Source organism: Centruroides vittatus, unplaced genomic scaffold, assembly GCF_030686945.1.
Source record: "Centruroides vittatus isolate TY-2023 unplaced genomic scaffold, ASM3068694v2 contig_645, whole genome shotgun sequence".
NCBI lineage: Eukaryota > Metazoa > Arthropoda > Arachnida > Scorpiones > Buthidae > Centruroides > Centruroides vittatus.
In genome coordinates this window covers 13576-33771 of record NW_027122399.1, presented here as the reverse complement: position 1 = coordinate 33771, position 20196 = coordinate 13576, and the positions used below count along the sequence as shown (strand labels likewise).

The 20196-nt window shown below is 40.4% G+C and overlaps 2 protein-coding genes and 1 non-coding gene across 3 annotated transcripts; 1 reads left to right on the top strand and 2 right to left on the bottom strand.

Annotated features, from left to right (window-relative positions):
* Positions 1-10596: 10596 nt before the first annotated feature.
* Positions 10597-10783, bottom strand: LOC136979826 (U2 spliceosomal RNA). Its single transcript, XR_010881450.1, has one exon. It is a non-coding gene; the product is annotated as a U2 spliceosomal RNA (small nuclear RNA).
* Positions 10784-12803: 2020 nt separating this feature from the next.
* Positions 12804-13568, bottom strand: LOC136979825 (uncharacterized). The gene has a single exon (XM_067275852.1). The coding sequence runs from the start codon at positions 13566-13568 to the stop codon at positions 12804-12806; it is 765 nt and encodes a 254-aa protein (XP_067131953.1).
* Positions 13569-15666: 2098 nt separating this feature from the next.
* Positions 15667-16881, top strand: LOC136979824 (uncharacterized). Its single transcript, XM_067275851.1, has one exon. It carries the CDS (start codon positions 15667-15669, stop codon positions 16879-16881), a length of 1215 nt encoding a protein of 404 aa, XP_067131952.1.
* The last annotated feature ends 3315 nt before the right edge of the window (positions 16882-20196 follow it).

The following is a 20196-nucleotide window of genomic DNA, read 5'->3' as shown; positions in this document are numbered from 1 at the left end:
TGCTGGTAAGGTGGTAGCTGCTAGTAAGGAGCTGAGTGAGGTTTGAGATACAGGTGTCGATTTCACTTTGGTTCATTTGAACAATGGGAATCAGAGGGTCCCAGCTGGTGCAGATGGTATGCTGATAAGAAGGCCAGTGAGTGTGACAGTAAGATGGATTAAAATTACCAGGGTTTGCGGCAGCTTCGATCACAGTCTTGATGTACCGATGGTCGCTGGCACTGGGCTCGGTCATCGTCGAGCAGAAAGTAACTCTGGGCGCCATATGAATGTTAGCAAGGGCGACGTCGACCCAGCTTTCTCCCCTAGTGGAATAGTACGTGGCAAGGGGACTGGTGTTGCAAGAAGTAAGGAAAAGGGCCGCTACCAACTCCTGCATACGGTAGCCTCTGGTGTCTTCTATCGGGCTGTGCCATAGGTAAGATTTAGCGTTGGAGTCACCGCAAATCAGCCAGGGTTTGTCAGCGATGGTTTTGCTGATCTTATCTAGGTCGTCGATCATAGGGTCGATGTTCTCGAAGGGAGAGCAGTAGATGGAGGACAAAGAATGTCTCCATGGCTGCTGTTAACTGCACAGGTGGTGACATAATTGGTAGAAAGATGCGGCATAAATTGGACGTTAATGTTGTGATTTCTGACGACGATGGCTGTCTTTATATTGGAATTGAAGCCTCTAGGGGGAAAAGTTCTCCAGCCACTAAAACTAGTGAGATCACCCTTGTAAAGGTACGGCTCCTGAATCATAATAATGTCTGAGTTTCAGTCGTCGGCAGTTTTGATCACAAGAGAAGATGGGGCTTTGCCCCTTTGCAGGTTTATTTGTAAAATGGAGAGACTCTGGTTGTTGTTAAGGTTTGAGGAGGACATAATGACTCTGTTAGAAGATGAAGAGGTGGCCTGATGCTGTGTATTCCTCGTAGAACTGGTAGGCTGACTATAGTCCATAGTTTGTTCGGCGGATTGTGAAGGCTTTCATTCGTAAAGTAATGGTACAGAAAGGGTTGAAGGCGTTATGATCGGTGGTGTATCTTTCTTCAGGTGGGAGGTCCTTATTGGCTGTTTTACAATTAATACAGCAGGGAGTGCTTTCGAGTCTTTTGCATTTTTTGTAGCTATGTTCCTTGGCGCAGTGACTACACCTTTGTCTGTTTGGGCATTTGGATGAAATGTGGTTATACCCACAACATTGGTAACATCTTACCAAGGGGATATAATCGTTAACGAAGATGTTGGCCCACTGGATGGCGATGTGTTTTAAACCTGACCAAAGGAGTTACGAATGGTTGGTGAAGTGGACAAGACAATATGCCTACAGTTCTCTCTCATGTTGTTTCTGTAGAGAATTGTGCTTACACGAGTTGAATCCATGAATGCTTCTTTGGAGATAGTTTGAAGGGCCTGATTTTGATCATAAATTATTGATGTGATTTCAGCCTCATCAACTGAAATTGGAACATTATTTAAAATAATTCTAGGCCGCCTTCCCTCTGAAATTTTGCATTTAACTTTTTTTGACACCTCCAAGCCTTCAATAGCCTCAGCTAGAGTTTCAGCTTCCCTGTGACTGTTAGTACGAAAACAGATGCCATCCCCTCTGACTTTCCTGACAGCTTATTTCGTACTTTCAGTTCCTGTGGTTTTATCTTTCTCTTAATCTCGTTTTCGACCTCCTGCATGTTGGTAGGGTGACCTTTGTCTTCATTCTTGGGGTAAAGAAGTAAAGCAAAGCTTCCCTCTGTACCCTTCGTTGGCAACTTTGTTTTGAAGGGACTTATTAATTGCCCTGGTAGTAGAAGTAGGACGAGAATTCATTTTGGTGACCTCAGCATATGAGATGGCAGGTGCCAATGGTGCGGCTTTGTGGAGATGACTTTGACTGGCTGGAGCGCACTTCACGCAGGATGTTTTTAAATTGGCCAAGGCAAGAGAACAGACGGGTGACCCTGTCTCTCACCTCTTTACGTTATTCAGCTCTTAAATTCGAACTGTATTTTTCTGGCAGAAGATCTAGGATCCTTAGAAGGTGCTGGTTTGCCTCATTCAAAATTTTATTTTCGAGAGGATTAATAACAACACAGGGTTCGGCTGCTTCGACATCAGAACTTGAAGGGTTATCAACGGTTGACATTGTAATGGTGAGGTGAGTGGTAGAGCCAAGCAGAAGAGACAGAAGTATGTGTAACTGTGTACAAAGATGCCAATTGGCTAAAGACTCTGTCCCAGAAGACAAAGTCTAGCTCGGACAGAGGTGAAGCAAATAGATAGTATGAGGTAAGTAGAATTCGATACTCACCACAGCTGGGAGGATCCTGCTAAGTAATCCTTAGGAGAGGGCCTGAGAAAGGACGAAAAACGCCAAAAATCCAGTATGCGAAAATTCCACAGTTCGGGAAGTTGACATGAACCCTTAACTTCGAAATGGTGTGGTTTGAGGAACACGCCTGCAAGTAATCCTATGGGCGATGACAATGAAAGTCTAACCACCAAAGATGATTATCCACAGCCACACAGAAGCTGAGAAAAGCTGTCAAGTCTAGGAGAACACCGACGATGGTTGAGACAGCTCCCTATAAGGGTCGGGCCAGTGCCGAGGTAGCCAAGCAAAGCTTGGCTTCAAGAAAACCAACCGAAAGGATGGCTAGTCCGAAAGCTGAGTCAGGTAAGTCTTACCTGGTCCTCTCTGTGGCGACAAGTGCTGACACTGACACCAGTCAGCACGGGCGTTTAGGAGGGCGTAGGGGGGGCCGGTCTGCTGTTTAGCGGGTCTCCCCAAGTAAACAAAAAGCAGACGAAGGTGTCTACAACACAAAACACAAACAAGACATCCAGATACAACACAGAAGATGTAATGGTGACATAACACTTGTATCCACAACTTGTATCCACAGAGCACAAACACAAACACAGTATCCAAAATGGCTCCACTGATGTCTTCAAACGATGACACAGCCGAGGAAGCCAATTTGGCAGGCTTCCAAATCCAAAAGTTTCCCAAATAAAATGGGAGAAAAAGTTAGGCTTAGAATGCTAAGCCTAACAGCCTAGCTAACCCTAACTTAGGACTAACTAGCTATACCTTAACACTACACAGAGCTAGCTAAGCCTAATATTAGGCTTAACACCTAAAAACTTAGAGAATATCCTGGTCAGGAGCAAGAGAACACACAACTTACCTCTTCGAGAGCTGGAACCAGAATGCGGTGAACTGGCAGCCATGTTGGCGGAACGAGTGGCTGGAGGGTCAGGCCTGGTGGCGTTGGGCGGAGTAGTGGTGCTGGCATGAGGTTATTGTTCATGTGCTTGGCAGCTGGGGGTGATACCCTGTGAGGCGAGGTATGCCTCATCTAAGCCGTAGTCCTTTTCCGGCTTTTAGTAACACCCACGTTGAAAATGCGTTTCCGTGGCTTAGGGTTCCTGATGGAGTTGGGTGAAAGAGATGGGAGTTGAGCAGAACAGTTTGCGCTTTTGGCCTGGTGAAGTTTTACCTCCTTAAGCTTTTCGGACTGAATTCCACAAATCCTACATTCAAAGTGGAGGTGGCCCCCATGAATCCGGCACACGTGCCTTGAAAGCCCATCGTGGTCCACATAGTCACGGTACACGGGCAGGCACGCCGGGCAGTGGTAGGGCGGGCGCAGAGGCACCAAGAGAGTAGCGACAGCGCTACTAGAGGGCATGGCCAAGACCGGTGTGTAGTAGATAGGGAGAGATAGGGGATGAAGCAGCCTCTTGGGGTGCAGAGCAGCCAACCAAGAGAGGCAAGGAAGAAGAAAGACTAGAGGGAGTGCTATGACTTCCGCTAGTATGAAAGAGACTAGAGCGCTCACCAGCTTAAGGCCAGTGAGGCGATAGAAAAGTTTTGCTGGTCGAGCAGCGAATACACGGTGCGTTTAAACCGTGCAGGCCACTCTTCCAGCGGAAGCGAGAAGAGGCAGGAAAGAGAAACCAAAAAGATACTTACCCCCAGGGAGCAGGCGGCTCGAAGTCCGGTCGGTGAATTTGCAGAAGCAGGTGATCAGCTTAATGGCGTACCATCAAGCTGATAAGAACAGATACTATTTATTTTAAAGTTTGAGTACAAAGGTTCTATTAACGAGAAAACTAATATATAACATAGAACTTTTTTACAAATTTTGACTAAACCCTCTAGTCGAATAGTATCACAAGTGTTTGCCAGAGTTATTTACAATAAATTGTTAATTACAAAGAACATAAATTAAAATTAAAATTATAAAGTGACCAACCAAAAGGTCGAAAAAGTATAAAAATATAACTATAATAACATAAATCTCTACTCCAAAAAATACCAGTAGATATATATAATATAAATATTACAAAAATTATACAAAAAACAGTTCATATATTATAAATTTTTAAGTCTTACAGGTTGTTCAACAAGAACCCTTGATTTGACACCACAGTAAAAAGTAGCAAATAAATAAACATCAATAAAATATATAGACAAATCATGTAAGTATTACAACATTTATATATACTAAATTCTTTTAACCCAATCATAAATTTTAGATTTTAAATTTTTAAAATTTTTACAGATAATTTATTTTTAACAAGAACATCCAATTCGTTAGGTAAGTATACATCAATACAATACAAACAATTTATGTAAGTATTACAATAATTAAAACTCTTAAACATCAATAAAAAATATATAAACGAATCATGTAAGTATCACAACATTTATATACTAAGTTCTTCTAACCCAATCAAAGAACTTAAATTATTAAATTTTACAGATACTCCACATTTCAGGAAAACATCGAACTCATTAGGTAAGTATACAATTAATTATGTAAGTATTACAACAATTAGAATTTTTTTAAACAATTTTTAATTTTACAGAAAAACCATACAAGACATCTAACTTATCCATCACAATTGTAAATTATCATGTAAGTATATCCTTAAAAATATAAACACCACATAAAACTTTACCAATCATCTTTAAATAGAACTATACAATCGCTTACTCGGATTCTTTCATGTGAGCCTCCATAATATTTATTTTGTTTCGTGTCATTGTTTTATAGTCACTCAAAATTTTATAAACTGCTTCCTGTTTAATTTTCTTTATAACTAAAGAGGCGGTACACCATCTCCGGTCAAAAATCAAGGCGCAGCGAGTTTTCTACAGCATTCTCTTAATCAGAGCAATCATCCAATTCAAAAAGTAAACTTTTTCGGGTGATATACGGTAATCAATTTGGTATTTAATCATGTTCCACGTAATGATCGTTTTCCACATTTTTCCCACCCATCCCCACACAGATTTTGCTATTGCACATTCATAAAACAGATGGATAATCGATTCTGGTCTACCACATCGAGGACAATTCTCGTCATTTTTTCTATGGTACATTCTTAAATATTCTCTTGTAATCACTATATTATTTAGCATCCTCCATGATATCTCAATCCATTCCTTCGGTAAACTGTGTATATTATACCAAATTCTATTCCAGTTTAAACTACTATTTCTCATATTGTCAGTAATATGTTGTTTATTAATCATTTTATATATATCACTAGGTCTAACTCTTTCAGTACCATCTACAATATCTTGATTACTCTCAATCAGATCAGCAAGTGTCTGCCTCCATCTCCTATATCTGTGTTTGTTACTTATCAAAAAAGGAAATCGTTCTGTCGTGTGTGTAAATCTCATAGCTATTGGTCCCAAGATATAACGAACAATATAGAACACCGGATGATTATTGCTTTTTAAACTATTTATTATAACAGAAAGCTGCAAGGCTCTCTCAAAGCTTTTTATATTCCATATACCCCAGCCTTCCCAATTAATACTATTTTTCATAATTTTACGGCTCATTGGTTCAAATTTTCTATTCCAGATATATAAATAAATCATTGACTCCAATTGTTTAATATCATCAGAACTCAAATCTGTCAAGTACAGCATATAAATTATTCTAGGAATCAGGACCCTATTTGCAATTATGACACATTCCAGTAAGTATAGCCAATTCTGCTTCCAAACTATTACACCCTCATTAATTCTATTTTTCATTTCCTTTAAATTATTTTCTTTCGCATTTTGTCCAAACCATACTCCCAAAATCTTTGTCTCTAACCTGTTCGAATGTACTTATTTCTCCTCTTATATCATCGACAATATTTAGAATTTTGCTTTTGTTTACATTTACCTGCATACCAGTTAGTCTACTAAACATCTCAATATGTTTCAAAATCTTCTCTAAGCTAAAACTATTTACCACAAAAAAGTTGATATCATCAGCGTGTGCGGTGAACTTAATGCAATCTCTTAAGCCTGGTATATGAACTGGGTCTATCAATTTGTCTATCTGAATGTTATATAACAAAACATTAATATATATGGTGAACAGCAGCATGGATGAGGGACATCCCTGTCGCACCCCACATCTACAGTCAATGTCATCTGATATCTTTCCATTCAGGGATATAAATGTGTTCGGAGATTTATATAAACGTTTCACAACCTCTATTTCTTGGGTGTTTAGGCCATATTTATCCAGAAAGTGCCACAAAATCTTTCTATTCACTGTATCAAAAGCTTTTCGTAAATCAATTGACAAGATTGAGAGCGGACTTTTCCATTCTATTTATAAGTCCTGGATTAGCTTCATACAAAAGAGGTTATCCTGTATAGAGCGACCATTGACTCCACCACTCTGCATTTTAACGATGTTATCCTTGAAAATTTTTTCTAACCGCTTAGAAATGATCAAACTATATATTTTATAGTCGATGTTTAACAAAGTTATTGGCCTAAAATCTTCCACACTTCGATTAATTCCATCCCGTTTACTCAGCAAAACCATTTTTCCATGGCTAAATGTGTTACCAAATTCATTAGAATTATATAAAGTACAAAATACATCACTAAAGTCCTCTCCAAAGAATCTATAAAACTCTGCACATAAGGTATCTTCTCCCGGTGCTTTCCTTGCATATAGTTCCTGAATTGCATCCTGTATTTATTCTTTAGTGAAATCTTTATTTAATATATTTTTTGTTTTATCTTTAACAGGTACTATGTTCTTACTGACTGTCTCCCATATTGAATCATCTGAATCTACATTATCAAAAAGGTAAGTATAAAATTCGTAAAATTTTTCTAGCATCTGGTCTGTTTCCTTTATAATCTCTCCATTATTATCTATTTTATCAATTTCCAAACTCTCACCTAATTTTACTTTTTTAGTAAACAATTCCTTTTCCGCTTGTCTTTTAATATTATATTTACTTATCTTATAGTTAACATAGTTTTCTTTATTCTTACTTTTTATTTCACTACTAATTTCTTGTTCTAATCGGTCAATTTTGTCTTGTCTACCCTGCAGTATGTTTTTAGTTAACTCTCTTTGTAAATTTTTTAGTTTATTAAACCTTTCCTTTTTTATTCTTTTCCAGGTTTTTTCTACTACTTGTTGAAATTGCATTTTCATGTCTTCCCACCTCTTCCAATCCATTTTATTTTCGTTTATGTCTATAATATTTTTGATTTCTCTTTTAAAATTATTATTATCTAGAATCTCCTTTGTTATTTTTATTTTATTTTTAACGATTAAATTTTCACCTAAATTTAACGTCAAATCGAGCATACCATGATCAGATAACCTTTTTCCATCGTGTTTTAATTCGTAATGTTTAATTTCTACAATTTTATTTATTCTACTTGAAACATAAATCCGATCTAACCGTTCACAAATACCTCTACTACTCCAAGTAAATCCAGCATGAAGCGGATAGAAAAAGCGGTAAGTATCTACCAAATCAAAGTCCTCAATTATTCGTTTTAAAGTATTTCTTGAACTATCCGGATGCAATACTATATTCTTATCTAGTGCTGATAATACATTATTATAGTCACCGATTATTATTAATTTCCTTCCTCCCATTAGAAAGGAAGATAACATCGTGAAAAAATCATTTCTTTCAGCAGCTCGAACAGGTGCATATACACAGGCAATCCTCATTTGATGGTTTCTAATGTTTATATCGACTGTTATTATTCTACCAACTGTATCTGTTTTGAAATCTTGCACCTTGATTGTTTTCTTAATTAACAATAGTACTCCCGTACTATTTCTCTTAGCAAATGAACTATATATATTGTAATACGTATAAATTTTTCTTAACTGTCTCAATTCAATAAAATCTTTTATATTAGTATGCTGTATACCAAGTATATCTATCTGATTAGTCAAGATTAAGTTCAAAATTTCAATTTGCTTTGTCTTTCCTTTGAACCCAGAGATGTTAATTGTCCTTACATTAATCATCTTATCCATTATCCTTTTTTGAACTGTTTCTTCTCGCTCGTTTAGTCGCAGCCAATTCCTTATTTATCCTTGCCATATCCGCCATAGAAAACGAACTATTTCGCTCTACGTTCTTACCTATACTTTGTTTCGCTTTGTTCTCTAAATTATTTATTGTCTTCTGAACAATTCCCGCATTCTCTACATTTTTTTATCTTTTGCGTTTTTTATCATCTATTTTGTCTATCTCTATTTCCTCGCTTTCCTCAGACTGACCTTGTTTAATCGTATTATCCATTTTATCTTCGTTTATTTCCATCTTTTCCGTTTGTTGTCTTTTTCTTTCTAGACTTAGTTCTCTCTTTCTTTCTAAACTTTTGTTACGTGGACCTCTTTTACAAATTTCTGCGAAAGTCAATTGGGGGCATTCCTTATCTTTATTATGTATTTTCTTACAAACATAACATGCATTGCAATCTTTTCTTAGATGTAAGGGACTCTTACATGTGTAGCACAACTTTACATTACAGTTCACTATTTCGTGGTCTCTCGAGCCACATTGTCTACATTCTTTTTGTTGTCCCATGTATGTCAGTTGTACTTTACGCCCTAATATTTCTAGAAAGTTTGGGATGTATTTTCTCGTGATCATAACCACTCTATACGTCCCTGTTCTAACATTTGTACCTGGATATAAAAACGCATCCAATCTTACAATTTTTCCATAGTTCGATAATGTTTCTGCAATTAATTCTAAATCAACTTCACTTGGTACTAATCTGACCGATACTACTACGATTTCCGTCTCTAAGCTTTCAATAACATATATAAAATTTCCTACCTTTATCTCTTGTCCAATTAATTTTATTTTATCCTCCACAGCTTTCAGACCAATCTCTACCACGCCACGTGGATGATAACAAACTTGCTTTACTCTTTCCATTTCACCAAGTCTTCCCTCCAAAGCTTTTAATAGTTCCATTGTATCAACTCGTTCCATCGTCACGATTCTAACCGATCGCACTTCTTGATAACGTTTCATTCTCTCACTCTTCTTTCTCATCAATTCCTCCTCTGTTACAGGTTCCATTACTGGTACAAACACATCCGCCGAACCTCCAGGAATTCCAGAAGAGGAATCACTCTGGTCAGCTTTATCGTGAGAAGTATCCACACCACTTGTCTCTTCCAGAGACTCTTGGGTTTCCATGGAACCGCTTGTCGATGGGAAGGCACTTCCCATCTGACGGCAAACACTCGAAGAAGCGCTCACCGGTAAGCGAGGGGAGTCCACCCGGCGGCCAGAAGCTGGGGAACGACTTGTCAATGTGCGTGGGGTGCCCATCCGACAGCCAGAAGAATGACTCGTTGACGGGACAGGGCTGTCTGTTCGACGGTCCATTGCACACCCAGTCGGCCAAGGTAAGTATTAGAGTCAGTAGAATTTTCACAGTAAAAAACAAACTCACCAACAGCCACCACTTTTTTAACAGCAGGAATGTCCGTCCAAAAGTCCAATAAATCCAAGTAAGTTCCAGACAAATACACAAAATCCAATTCGGCAAAATCTACAAAAAACAAAGTCAAAGATTAGTTACTTGACCAAATATGGTAACAAGCTCAATATTGGATCTTGGCCATGAGGCCGAGAAGCGATAAAAAACAGATCAAAAGTGCCGACGCGCCAAGTGTGGAGACGTCTTTTTCATTTCCTATGTCCTCAATTGTGACGTCATTTCGTACGGAGCAGTTTTTGCGCAGAAAATCAGGCAGGAGGAGAATGGTGAGATGATAAAAGCTTCAGGAAGTAACTGGATAGCGCATTTAAAAGTGTAGATAGGTGCCAAATAATCCTTTCGACCATCAGTAGCCAGAGGGAGGAAAACGCCCCCGGCATTCGTCCCGGTGCGTAATCGTGGTACTGATGCAAGTCCGAGTATATAATTGTTTCCCCCTTCCGAAAAAGTTCCAAGCGTGTGTATCTATTGTACGAAAACAGCCGATTCCGTTTTCGATTTTTTGCATATGGAAAATTTCGAAAAAATTGGTTTTTTCGAATTTTTTGGGAAATAATTTTTTTGCTTGCTCGTTGTTTAATGTTTATTTGTTAATCGCTGCACAGTGACTACTTGCCGCCATGTAGTATTAATTGTTCGATTCTGCCACATCAAATAAAATACAGGGAGTGTAAAAATATATATAATAAAATTATTTCAACTCTGTTCTTATCAGCTTGAGAAACATTACGTTGAGAAATAATTCTTTCTCTTCTTAATTTGTGTCTGTTTCTAATTTTTCTTATTTATTTCCCCCAAAGGGGTGGGCTATCCCGAGATGTAGTGCAATACTCGGGCAACCCGTGGCCGGGAGGGAGCAAGCCCCCGTTCCCCGCCTGTTTCCAAAAATCAGATGATATTTGGAAGGCCCCGATGGGGGCCCTATCAGATATCAAGCTGATAAGAACAGAGTTTAAAAAGCCTATATTTATGAATCAAAAATATGTACAGTTAAAGAGAAGTAGGCAATGATAAAAGACTGACAGTCCAAAAAAAGAAGTAAGTACAAGAATACGTGATGCGTTAACATGAATGCTTGGTGCCAGCCAGAGAATAGAGTGACATAGAGAGTGTAACGCGCTTACATGGGCTCGTATGCCTGTCGTGAGTAGTACAATGTAGTCTTGCACGGTATGCAGAAGGAGGACTCCATTCGTGGTTACTCATGTTGATTCTGCCTCGTGTTGATACCGCAGCCAGGTGCGCTAAATTGGCACCGACGGTATCGGGGCTCAACTCCGGGGAGGAGGAATCAACCGCGGGATCGAAACACAGGCTTCCACTGAGGAAGAGGACTGACACAGTCCAGAGACGAGGTAAGTACAAGTTCTTTTGACGCGTTTACATGGGCACTTGATGCCAGCCAGAAAAGAGATTTACGCGCTTACAAGGGCTCGTATGCCTGACATGAGTAGTACAGTAATGAGTTATTACAAACAATAGTGCGATGACCCATTACGGTAGTGGCCTCTGTTGGTTGTAGCCAAGATGCATTCTGTAGATGTCGGTGCTCCAACGTATGGCGTCGCTGACCATCAGCTTACGCATTAGTTTGGAGTATCGTCTGTCGATACCGAGGCGTTGTAGAGTAGCTTCATTTGTGTGGTCGTAGCCTCCCAGCGCACCTACAATAAAGGCGCTGATGTGGGTGTTGTACTCGCGCTGGCAAAAGTGCTGGACTAGGGAATTGTACTTACGGAGCTTCTCGTCCCGGGCTGCCTGAAATGCGGCTTGTTCATTTTCAAAAGGTACTGTTACATCCACAATGGTGGCGGACTTGGATTGTTCGATGGATTACAACCATATCAGGTCGACAGTTTTTGTCGAACCCAGGCACTCTTTGATTGACAAGTACTGTAGCACCTCCTGGCTGAAAAGCAGCGAACTAGGCGGTCCAAGATTGCATTGTGCCTTGAGTGATTTTTCTAAAGTTTGGGGGGCAATGGCACAACACGTGAGAGAGGGTTTCACGCACAAAACCACATCTACGGCAGCACTTGGTTTCATTGCCAAAGCGCTTGTGACCTCGAAGGGCCACCACACTTAGACGGGCACGATGTATAAAAAATTAGTCCGAAAAGCGGGTGTACTGGCTGTTGTTAATGAAGTGGTTACTAGCTTCACTCATGGCAGTCACCCATAAGCTTTTCCCTGATCTGGTTTGGACATAAGGTTTCGGAGGTGATGTTTTTTTAGGAGACTGCAGTGTTCTTTGGCAGGCGAAGGCACGTATTGGATTATTGTTGACAGAGATCACTGGGAGGTTGTCGTCTCCTACCTTCCAGTTTATGTTCAGACGTTTTTGTAATCTTCTGGTGGCCATACGCAGACGTGTCCACATCGACGTTATATCTTTAGATGGGAGGCCGAACTCTTCCTCCATCGAACCGTCCAGGTATTGACATAGATCTTCGGATTGTAGGTGGCTTGCCTATACGTTTCCTCACGACCGCTTCGAGAGCACCTACAGCGATCTGAGCGATGTTCGGGTCCCTAGAATGAAAGGGTGAGGAAGCGTGGCATACCTGGGCGATGTCTGCTAATTGGCTTGTTGGAGTAGCTGTTGAAAAGAATAACTTCTCTGTCTGTAGAGAGAAACCTACTTAGGTTCTCAAAGAACTCTTTCTCTTTGCCGCTCTTGTCGGCGCATAAAGATGACAGATTTTTAAGAATAATTAATCTAATTTGATATCCACAACCAGGGTTCTTCCCTTGAATCAGTGGTGAAGTCTTGCACCTTTAACGTTTTTCTTATCATTGTGATCACACCCGTGCTTCTTCTAATCGCGAACGAAGCATAAATGTTGAATCTGTGGAATAACTTTTTAGTTCTCTTAAATCAGTAAAGTCTCTAATGTTCGTGTCCTGAAGTCCCAATATATCTATCTGTTCAATTTGACTTAGATTTGCCATCATGATCCGTTTATAGCTATCTCTGAACCAGAGACATTTATGAAAACTATTTTTAGGCTTTTATCCATCGTCTGGCTTTTTGTTTATTTTTCCTAGTTCTTTTTTTTCCATTCTCTCTTTTCTGCATATTTCTCGTTCTTTTCCTGCTTATTCTATCAACTTCATTTCCTCCTCCTTTTCCTTGTGTGTCTTTTCGTCTTTTCTTTGTTTTTCTTTCTCTCTTCTTCTCTTCTCTCTTCTTCATTCTGTCTACTTGTTTTTCCTCTTTTTCAAGCTGCTTTTTTTTTTCCGTGTTTTTTGTTTCATTCTCGCTCTCTTTCGTTTCGTTTTCTTGTTTTTCGTGTTCACTTATTTCGTCCTGTTTCTTCTGGGTTTCTATTTTCGTATCTGTCAGCTTTTCTGTCTCTTTTCCCTCTGTTTTCCCTTGTTCATTTTCCTTTCTTTTTTCTGTGTTCTTTTTTGGTTTCGGGAATCCTCTTTGAAGAATCTCCGCAAAAGTAGGCTTCTTGCAGCCTCCCTTATGTTCTTTCAGGCATTGTGGGCAATTCGGGCAATCCTTTATTAGGTGTGTAGTAACTCCACACTTGTGACAGGCTTTAATATTGCACTCACGAGCTTTATGATCTAGTTTTTTGCATTTCCTGCATTGTTCTCTAAGACCCGGGTAGTATAGTTGAATCTTTTTTCCAAATATTTCTATGAAGTTTGGTAATCTCTTTCTCGTTTCCATCACCACGGTGAATGTGCCATTTTGAATTTTTGGCTCTCCCGGATGGTATTTCGGTGTTATTTTTATCACTTTACCATACATAGACATTGCCTTTCTTAATAAATGCTTTTTATATTCTCCCGGTACATATTTTAATGTTATACTTAGTAGTTCGGTTTCTATGCTTTCGATTTCATATGTTTTTTCCTTTAGGGTTATCTCCTCCCCTATAAGATTCTCTTTATCTTTGATTGAGTTTAGTGTTATCTCCACTATGTTTTCTGGTTGGAAGCAAATCTGATGTATTGCTCCTGTTTTGCCCAGTTTTGCGCTTATTTCGTGAACTAATTCTTTATTTCTATTTTCCCATCAACCCGCACTCTTATTGATCTAATTTCCTTGTATTCTTGTAGTTTCTCTATTTCTTTTAATTCTCTTTCGTTTTCCCCATCCTCTTCCTCTTTCATTTCACTTTCTTCCTCCTCCTCTGTCTCCTCAGACGACAGGAAAAAGTCATTCTCAATGCTTTGAACCTCTCCCTCACCACTACTATTAATAGCAACAGCAGCCATACCTATCCCCTTGACAGGATCCGGGCCTGTTGCCCCCTAACTAGTCGAAGCACCAGCTTCCCCCATCCTTAAACATCAACACAATCACGCGTCCGACACTAGTCAAAACATGCGCGCGTTAAGTAGGAGCGTTGCCTAGACAACCAGGTGTTGCTATGGCAACGACCGTTAAGCACTTAACCGTTACAGTTTAACAAATGATGAAAAATAAAAACTGTCCTAATTTAAAAACTATACAGCAGAACCTTACCAAAATTTTACACAAGGTTACTTAAAACACCATCCTGCTGATGGTATTCACAAAAAATAAAAAGTTTCAACCTCAAGCCCGATGCGGCCCGCCGAATTCCGTCCATATCCAGAGTTTAAGTCTCTATATCTCCTAAAATCCTGGTCCTATTGTCTAAAAATTTTTATTGTTTACTCACATGCATATGAGGATTGGTGATCCGGTAACAGTTCCGGTTTAGCGGATGAAGAGTCCGGTTGACCGGTCTTCAAACTTCCTCCACTTCGGACCCTCGTAATTCCCAAAATTCGACACTGGTCCTCACTTGGGTGACATCATCTTATTCGTCTCAATGAGAGGAATTTAACGGTATATAAAACACAAGCTAAAGATAAGGTAATCCTTCAAAACTTCGCGATTTTCGGGAGCACACAAACTCACAACCTCTCTGCTCAAGATAAGAACAGATACTGAGTCTCATATATGTTATACGGGGAAATAATCCCCTGCAAGATGACGAAAGACCGCCATCTGCGTTTGCAATAACTGTCTAATGCTAGAATCAGTACCTCTCGGATTTGGTACGAAAGAGGCGGTGGGTGGTGGACTTGTGGTTGAACACCTTCCTACACCTGGCCAGCCTCAACTCGTGTTTAGCCATGTGAATAAGGAGACTAATTACGTAGGGAGAGGTGGTGCCTTTGCTAAACAGGATGTGAAGAACTACGTTCTCACGTGACAGAAAGGGCAGTCGAGGAGGTGGGTTATCCAATCCCAAATATTCCTCGCTACCCTACAGAAATAGAAAAGATGTGCTGCCGTTACTGGCGAAGAGTCACACATTGGACAGTTTTCACTCTGAAACGTAAATTCCGATAGACCGGAGTTTAACCCTGGTGGAGAGTGCGTTATGCAGAGCTCTCCAATGAAGTTTGACACAGTGTTCCCTCGAATGTGGGTTCCTGTCCGTGGTGAGGGGACCTCCCAGAGATGGTTTAGTAACTTTCTTTACCATCCCTGGGATCTGAACGCCCACCCACGTGTTTGCCGTGCGTGGTGACTCGTATGCCGGAAAAGGGGATCCTGGTAGTTGAGGGGCAACATAACGTCCCCAACACACTGCTTTGGCCCCTGCTTCGGATAAACGGGAGGCTCAAATCAGGCTCCGTTTGAGTCAATCGGCTGGTCGTTGAGTCATTCTTGACCTCGGCCTGGAGTCAACCGATCGATGCAGACCGGGCGGACACGTCAGACAAGATGTGCTCTTCCTCGACTGCATTGTGAGGGTATAGCTCCTGGGAAACCCTGGTGTGACGGTCTATGGGAGTCTCCCATGTGACGGCATCCCCTTGTTGGACCCCATGGTGGGTGGGGTCACTAGGAGCTGAATAGTTATTATTTAAACATGGATTCAATAAAACTAAAAACTACAAGCACTGATGCATCACGACCAAAGGAGGTCAGTTCCTCCAACCAACCAACTTATCTCATAGTACATAGTACAACTGAAAAACCCATGTCTAAATGTTCCCCTTTCCTAATTCAAAAGTTGTTTCAATCAACTATTGGACATTTAAAGAAAATACAAAAATTGAGGTCAGGGGACCTACTGATAGAAGCAGCCTCCTCTCAACAGTCAGCAAAGCTGTTGAAAATGACATCTCTAGGAGACATAACAGTCACCATCACACCACACACAAGTTTGAACTCATCACGTGGTGTGATATCTGAGGTCGATCTGATGTCTGAAGATGAAGCAGACATCCAGATCGGTCTTGCAGATCAAGGTGTCACTGCCGTTCGACGCATCTCCATTCGTCGTGATGGCAAGCTGATACCGACTAAACATCTGATTCTCACTTTTGGAAAGCCAACATTGCCATCATTCGTTACTGCGGGATATCTTCGATGCCCAGTTCGACCATACGTTCCAAATCCGCTGCGTTGTTTCAAATGCCAGCGATTTGGACATTCCCAGACCTCCTGCCGAGGCAAAAGCTTATGTGCACAGTGTGGAACTGAAGGCCACAACAGTACTGAATGTAAAAGTACTCCACACTGTGTGAACTGCCAGGATGCCCATCCAGCCTATTCTCGGAAATGCCCTGCATGGCAAAGAGAAAAAGAAATTCAACGCCTAAAAACAGTTAACAACATACCTTACCCAGAGGCTCGGCGCATGGTCACTCAAAGTGCATCATTACAACAAAAGACATTTGCTTCTGTTTTGAAGTCCACAAAGACATGTGCGGTTCAGACAGAAATTTCCGTTTCACCAAATGAATCTTTCACTCGCCATGCTAGATGCTTGTTAACTCAATCTACAGATACAGAAGTAAAGGAGAATATAAAGAAAAAAACACCCCTACCTAAAGCAGGGATAGTAACCAGAAATGTGGGTTCTAAAAAAGCTAATAAGAACCCACTGAACAAACAAAAATTAAAATCAGCCCTCTCTAAATCTAAAAGATCAGAGACTCAGTCTATGAGTGAGTTCTCTGACTTCTCAGATGAGGAGACTAATAAGGTGGTTACACCACCAAACTCGCCTCCAAAAGGCAAATCGGCTGTAAAACTAAAGAGGGATACTTTTATAAAGAATGCTGCCTCAACCACATAATGGATTATAAAATAATCCAATGGAACTGTCGTGGTTTCTCGCAACAACTTTTTTGACGTTAAACACATGACATCACCTACCACATCTCTCTGCATGGCACTCCAGGAAACACATCTAAAACCTGGAGAAAAAATTACTTTAAAAGGATTTAATCTTTACCGTAAGGATGATGATAGCCACACTCGCGCCAGTGGAGGTGTGGCTGTACTGGTTTCAAACCGCATCCCTTCCTTACCGGTACAAATAAGAACAGAGCTGCAAGCTGTGGCAGTCAGAATTTCAATTGGAGTAACTGTCACAGTTTGTTCCATATACTTGCCACCAGATGTCAGAGTCGATGAAGATGAATTGGATGCCTTGGTTGAACAACTGCCGACTCCATTCCTTTTACTCGGTGATTTCAATGGCCACAACCCAATGTGGGGCAGTCCGACATAAACCGTCGAGGCAGGGCCATTGAGAGATTTATAGGCAATCACCAACTGTATTTATTTAATACTGGAGAAGTGACATACTTCCACGCCCCAACAAGAACATTTACTGCCATTGATTTGACATTAGCTAGTCCAAATCTGTTTTCAGCGTTTACATGGAAGGTTGGATCTAATCCACTTTCCAGCGACCACTTCCCAATATTTTTAGAATATCGAGGCAGAGAAAGCTGTGAAACAGCCCGTCCACCACGCTGGAAATTTGAAACGGCAGATTGGCCTGCATTTTCCTCTTTGGCTAACATCACTGAGGAAATGGTCAATACTGCCGATATCAATGATGCAGTAGAAGTTGTCACTTCCAGTATTATTCAGGCAGCCGAAAAAACAATGGGGAAAACGTCAACCAGATATCCAAAACATCCGAAACCATGGTGGGATCAGAATTGTGAGGCAGCATTTAAAAAACAAAAGAAAGCATGGGGGATTTTCAGAAGATACCCCACTGCTGAGAATTTGATAGCTTTTAAAAAAGCAAAGGCAAATGCCAGAAAAATAAGGAGGCAAAGCCAAAGGGATTCCTGGAGGAAGTATGTTTCTAGCATAACATCTTCCACCAGCTCAAAAGCAGTCTGGGATAAAATCCATAAAATTAATGGGAAATATGCTTCTCACTCTCTGTCCATGCTGGAAAATAATGGCACAATAATCAGTGACATAAAAGGTATTGCTGATTTGTTGGGTGAAACATTTTCGTCTTCATCCAGCAATATTATGTATACAACAAATTTCCAGGCTTATAAAGTCCAAAGTGAAAAACAATATCTAAACTTCCACTCTCCATCTAATGAGGAATATAATGTGCCATTCAGCAGAATAGAACTATGTACAGCAATCTCTCGCTCGGGGAATACTGCTGTAGGGCCGGATAAAATCCATTACAGCATGATTAAAAATCTGTCAGACAATTCCCTTAGTAACCTTCTGAATCTGTTCAACAGAATATGGACAGAACATACTTTTCCTGACTCTTGGAGGCTATCTATCATAATTCCCATTCCCAAGCCAGGTAAAGACTGCAAGAATCCCTCTAATTATAGACCAATTTCTCTGACTAGTTGTCTCTGCAAACTTTTCGAGAGAATGGTAAACAGACGCCTGATGTTCCTCCTAGAGGAAAAGAACTACTTTTCACCACATCAGAGTGGATTTCGTAGGAACAGAAGTACCACAGACAATCTAGTAAATCTTGAAACATCTATACGCGAAGCGTTTGTAAGACGACAGCACTTAGTGTCTGTGTTTTTCGATATAGAGAAGGCTTATGATCGCTGCTGGCGATATGGAATACTCGTGATCTGCATGAATTTGGACTGCGGGGTAATCTGCCAATTTTTATAAAAAACTTCTTGCAGAATCGAAGATTCCAAGTTAGGATGGGCAACACTTTGTCTAGGCCTTTCACACAAGAAGAGGGTGTTCCTCAAGGTTCTATTCTGAGTGTGACTCTGTTCCTAATCAAAATTAATAGCATAGCTAAGTGTCTTCCTCCCAGTGTGAAACACTCCTTGTATGTGGATGACTTTCAGATCTCCTGTCAGTCTACTAACATGAGTTTTATTGAAAGACAACTGCAAACCTCCCTAAATCGCATAGACAATTGGTCCAAGATCAATGGTTTTACTTTTAATGCAGAGAAGACCTCGTGCATCCACTTTTGCCGAAGGCGTGGTTTGCACCTGGACCCTGAAATTCACCTAAATGGGGTTAAAATCCCAATGGTCAATGAAGCAAAATTTTTGGGTGTTGTGTTTGACCATAAATTGACGTTCTTACCACACTTGCACAATTTGAAGAGTAGATGTTTAAAATCTCTGAACCTTTTAAAGGTATTATGCTGCTCATCCTGGGGAGCAGACAAATGTTCGATGCTCAGGATATATAGAGCCCTCGTTCGCTCTAAGCTGGATTATGGATGTGTTGTTTATGGCTCTGCGCGAGAATCTACTCTTCGGATGCTGGATCCAATCCACCATCAAGCATTGCGTTTGTGCACTGGTGCATTTCGAACTTCTCCTGTTCAAAGTTTGTACGTGGATGCTTATGAGCCTCCACTATCTCTCAGGAGAGAGCAGTTGTCTTTGTTCTATTACATTAAACAGAAATCTCTGGCTAAACCTTCAGTTTATTGTAGAGTATCAGATACTCAGCTGAAAAGATTATTTACAGCTCGCCCAAGTTGTGTCCCTACATTTGACATTAGAATGGAGAATGTAAGCAGCACGATTGACCTGGACACAAGCAACATTTCACAGGCCGAGGTCGATAATATATCACCTTGGTCAACTCCTGTGATTAATGTTGACTTTAGCTTAAAGCAGTTTCCTAAGGAATCCACCCCGGACTACATCTATAGGCAGCACTTTGCAGAAATTCAACACCACGACAGGAATTTAATTCCTATTTATACTGATGGATCGAAATCGGTTGATTACGTTGGCTCAGCCTTTGTCTGCCAGGATGAGATCGTGGCAGAACAAATTGCATCGAATTCTTCCATCTTTACTGCAGAGTTGCAGGCTATTTACCTAGCCTTAAAATATATAATTAGTAAAGGTCATCGTCGCTGTGTTATTTACACTGACTCAGTTAGTGCACTTCAGGCTTTGATCTCACATGAACCTAGTTCTCACTCTATAGTGATTAAAATTCGCAAACTGTTTTGCCATCTTATTGCGAGTAATATTCTTGTAAAATTTTGTTGGGTCCCAGGCCATGTAGGTATAAGAGGGAATGAAGAAGCTGACGCAGCTGCAAAGTCAGCAAGTCCTCTCTCAGCATAGAATGTTTATTGAAGGAGGTGACTTGAAGCTGGTCGTTAAAA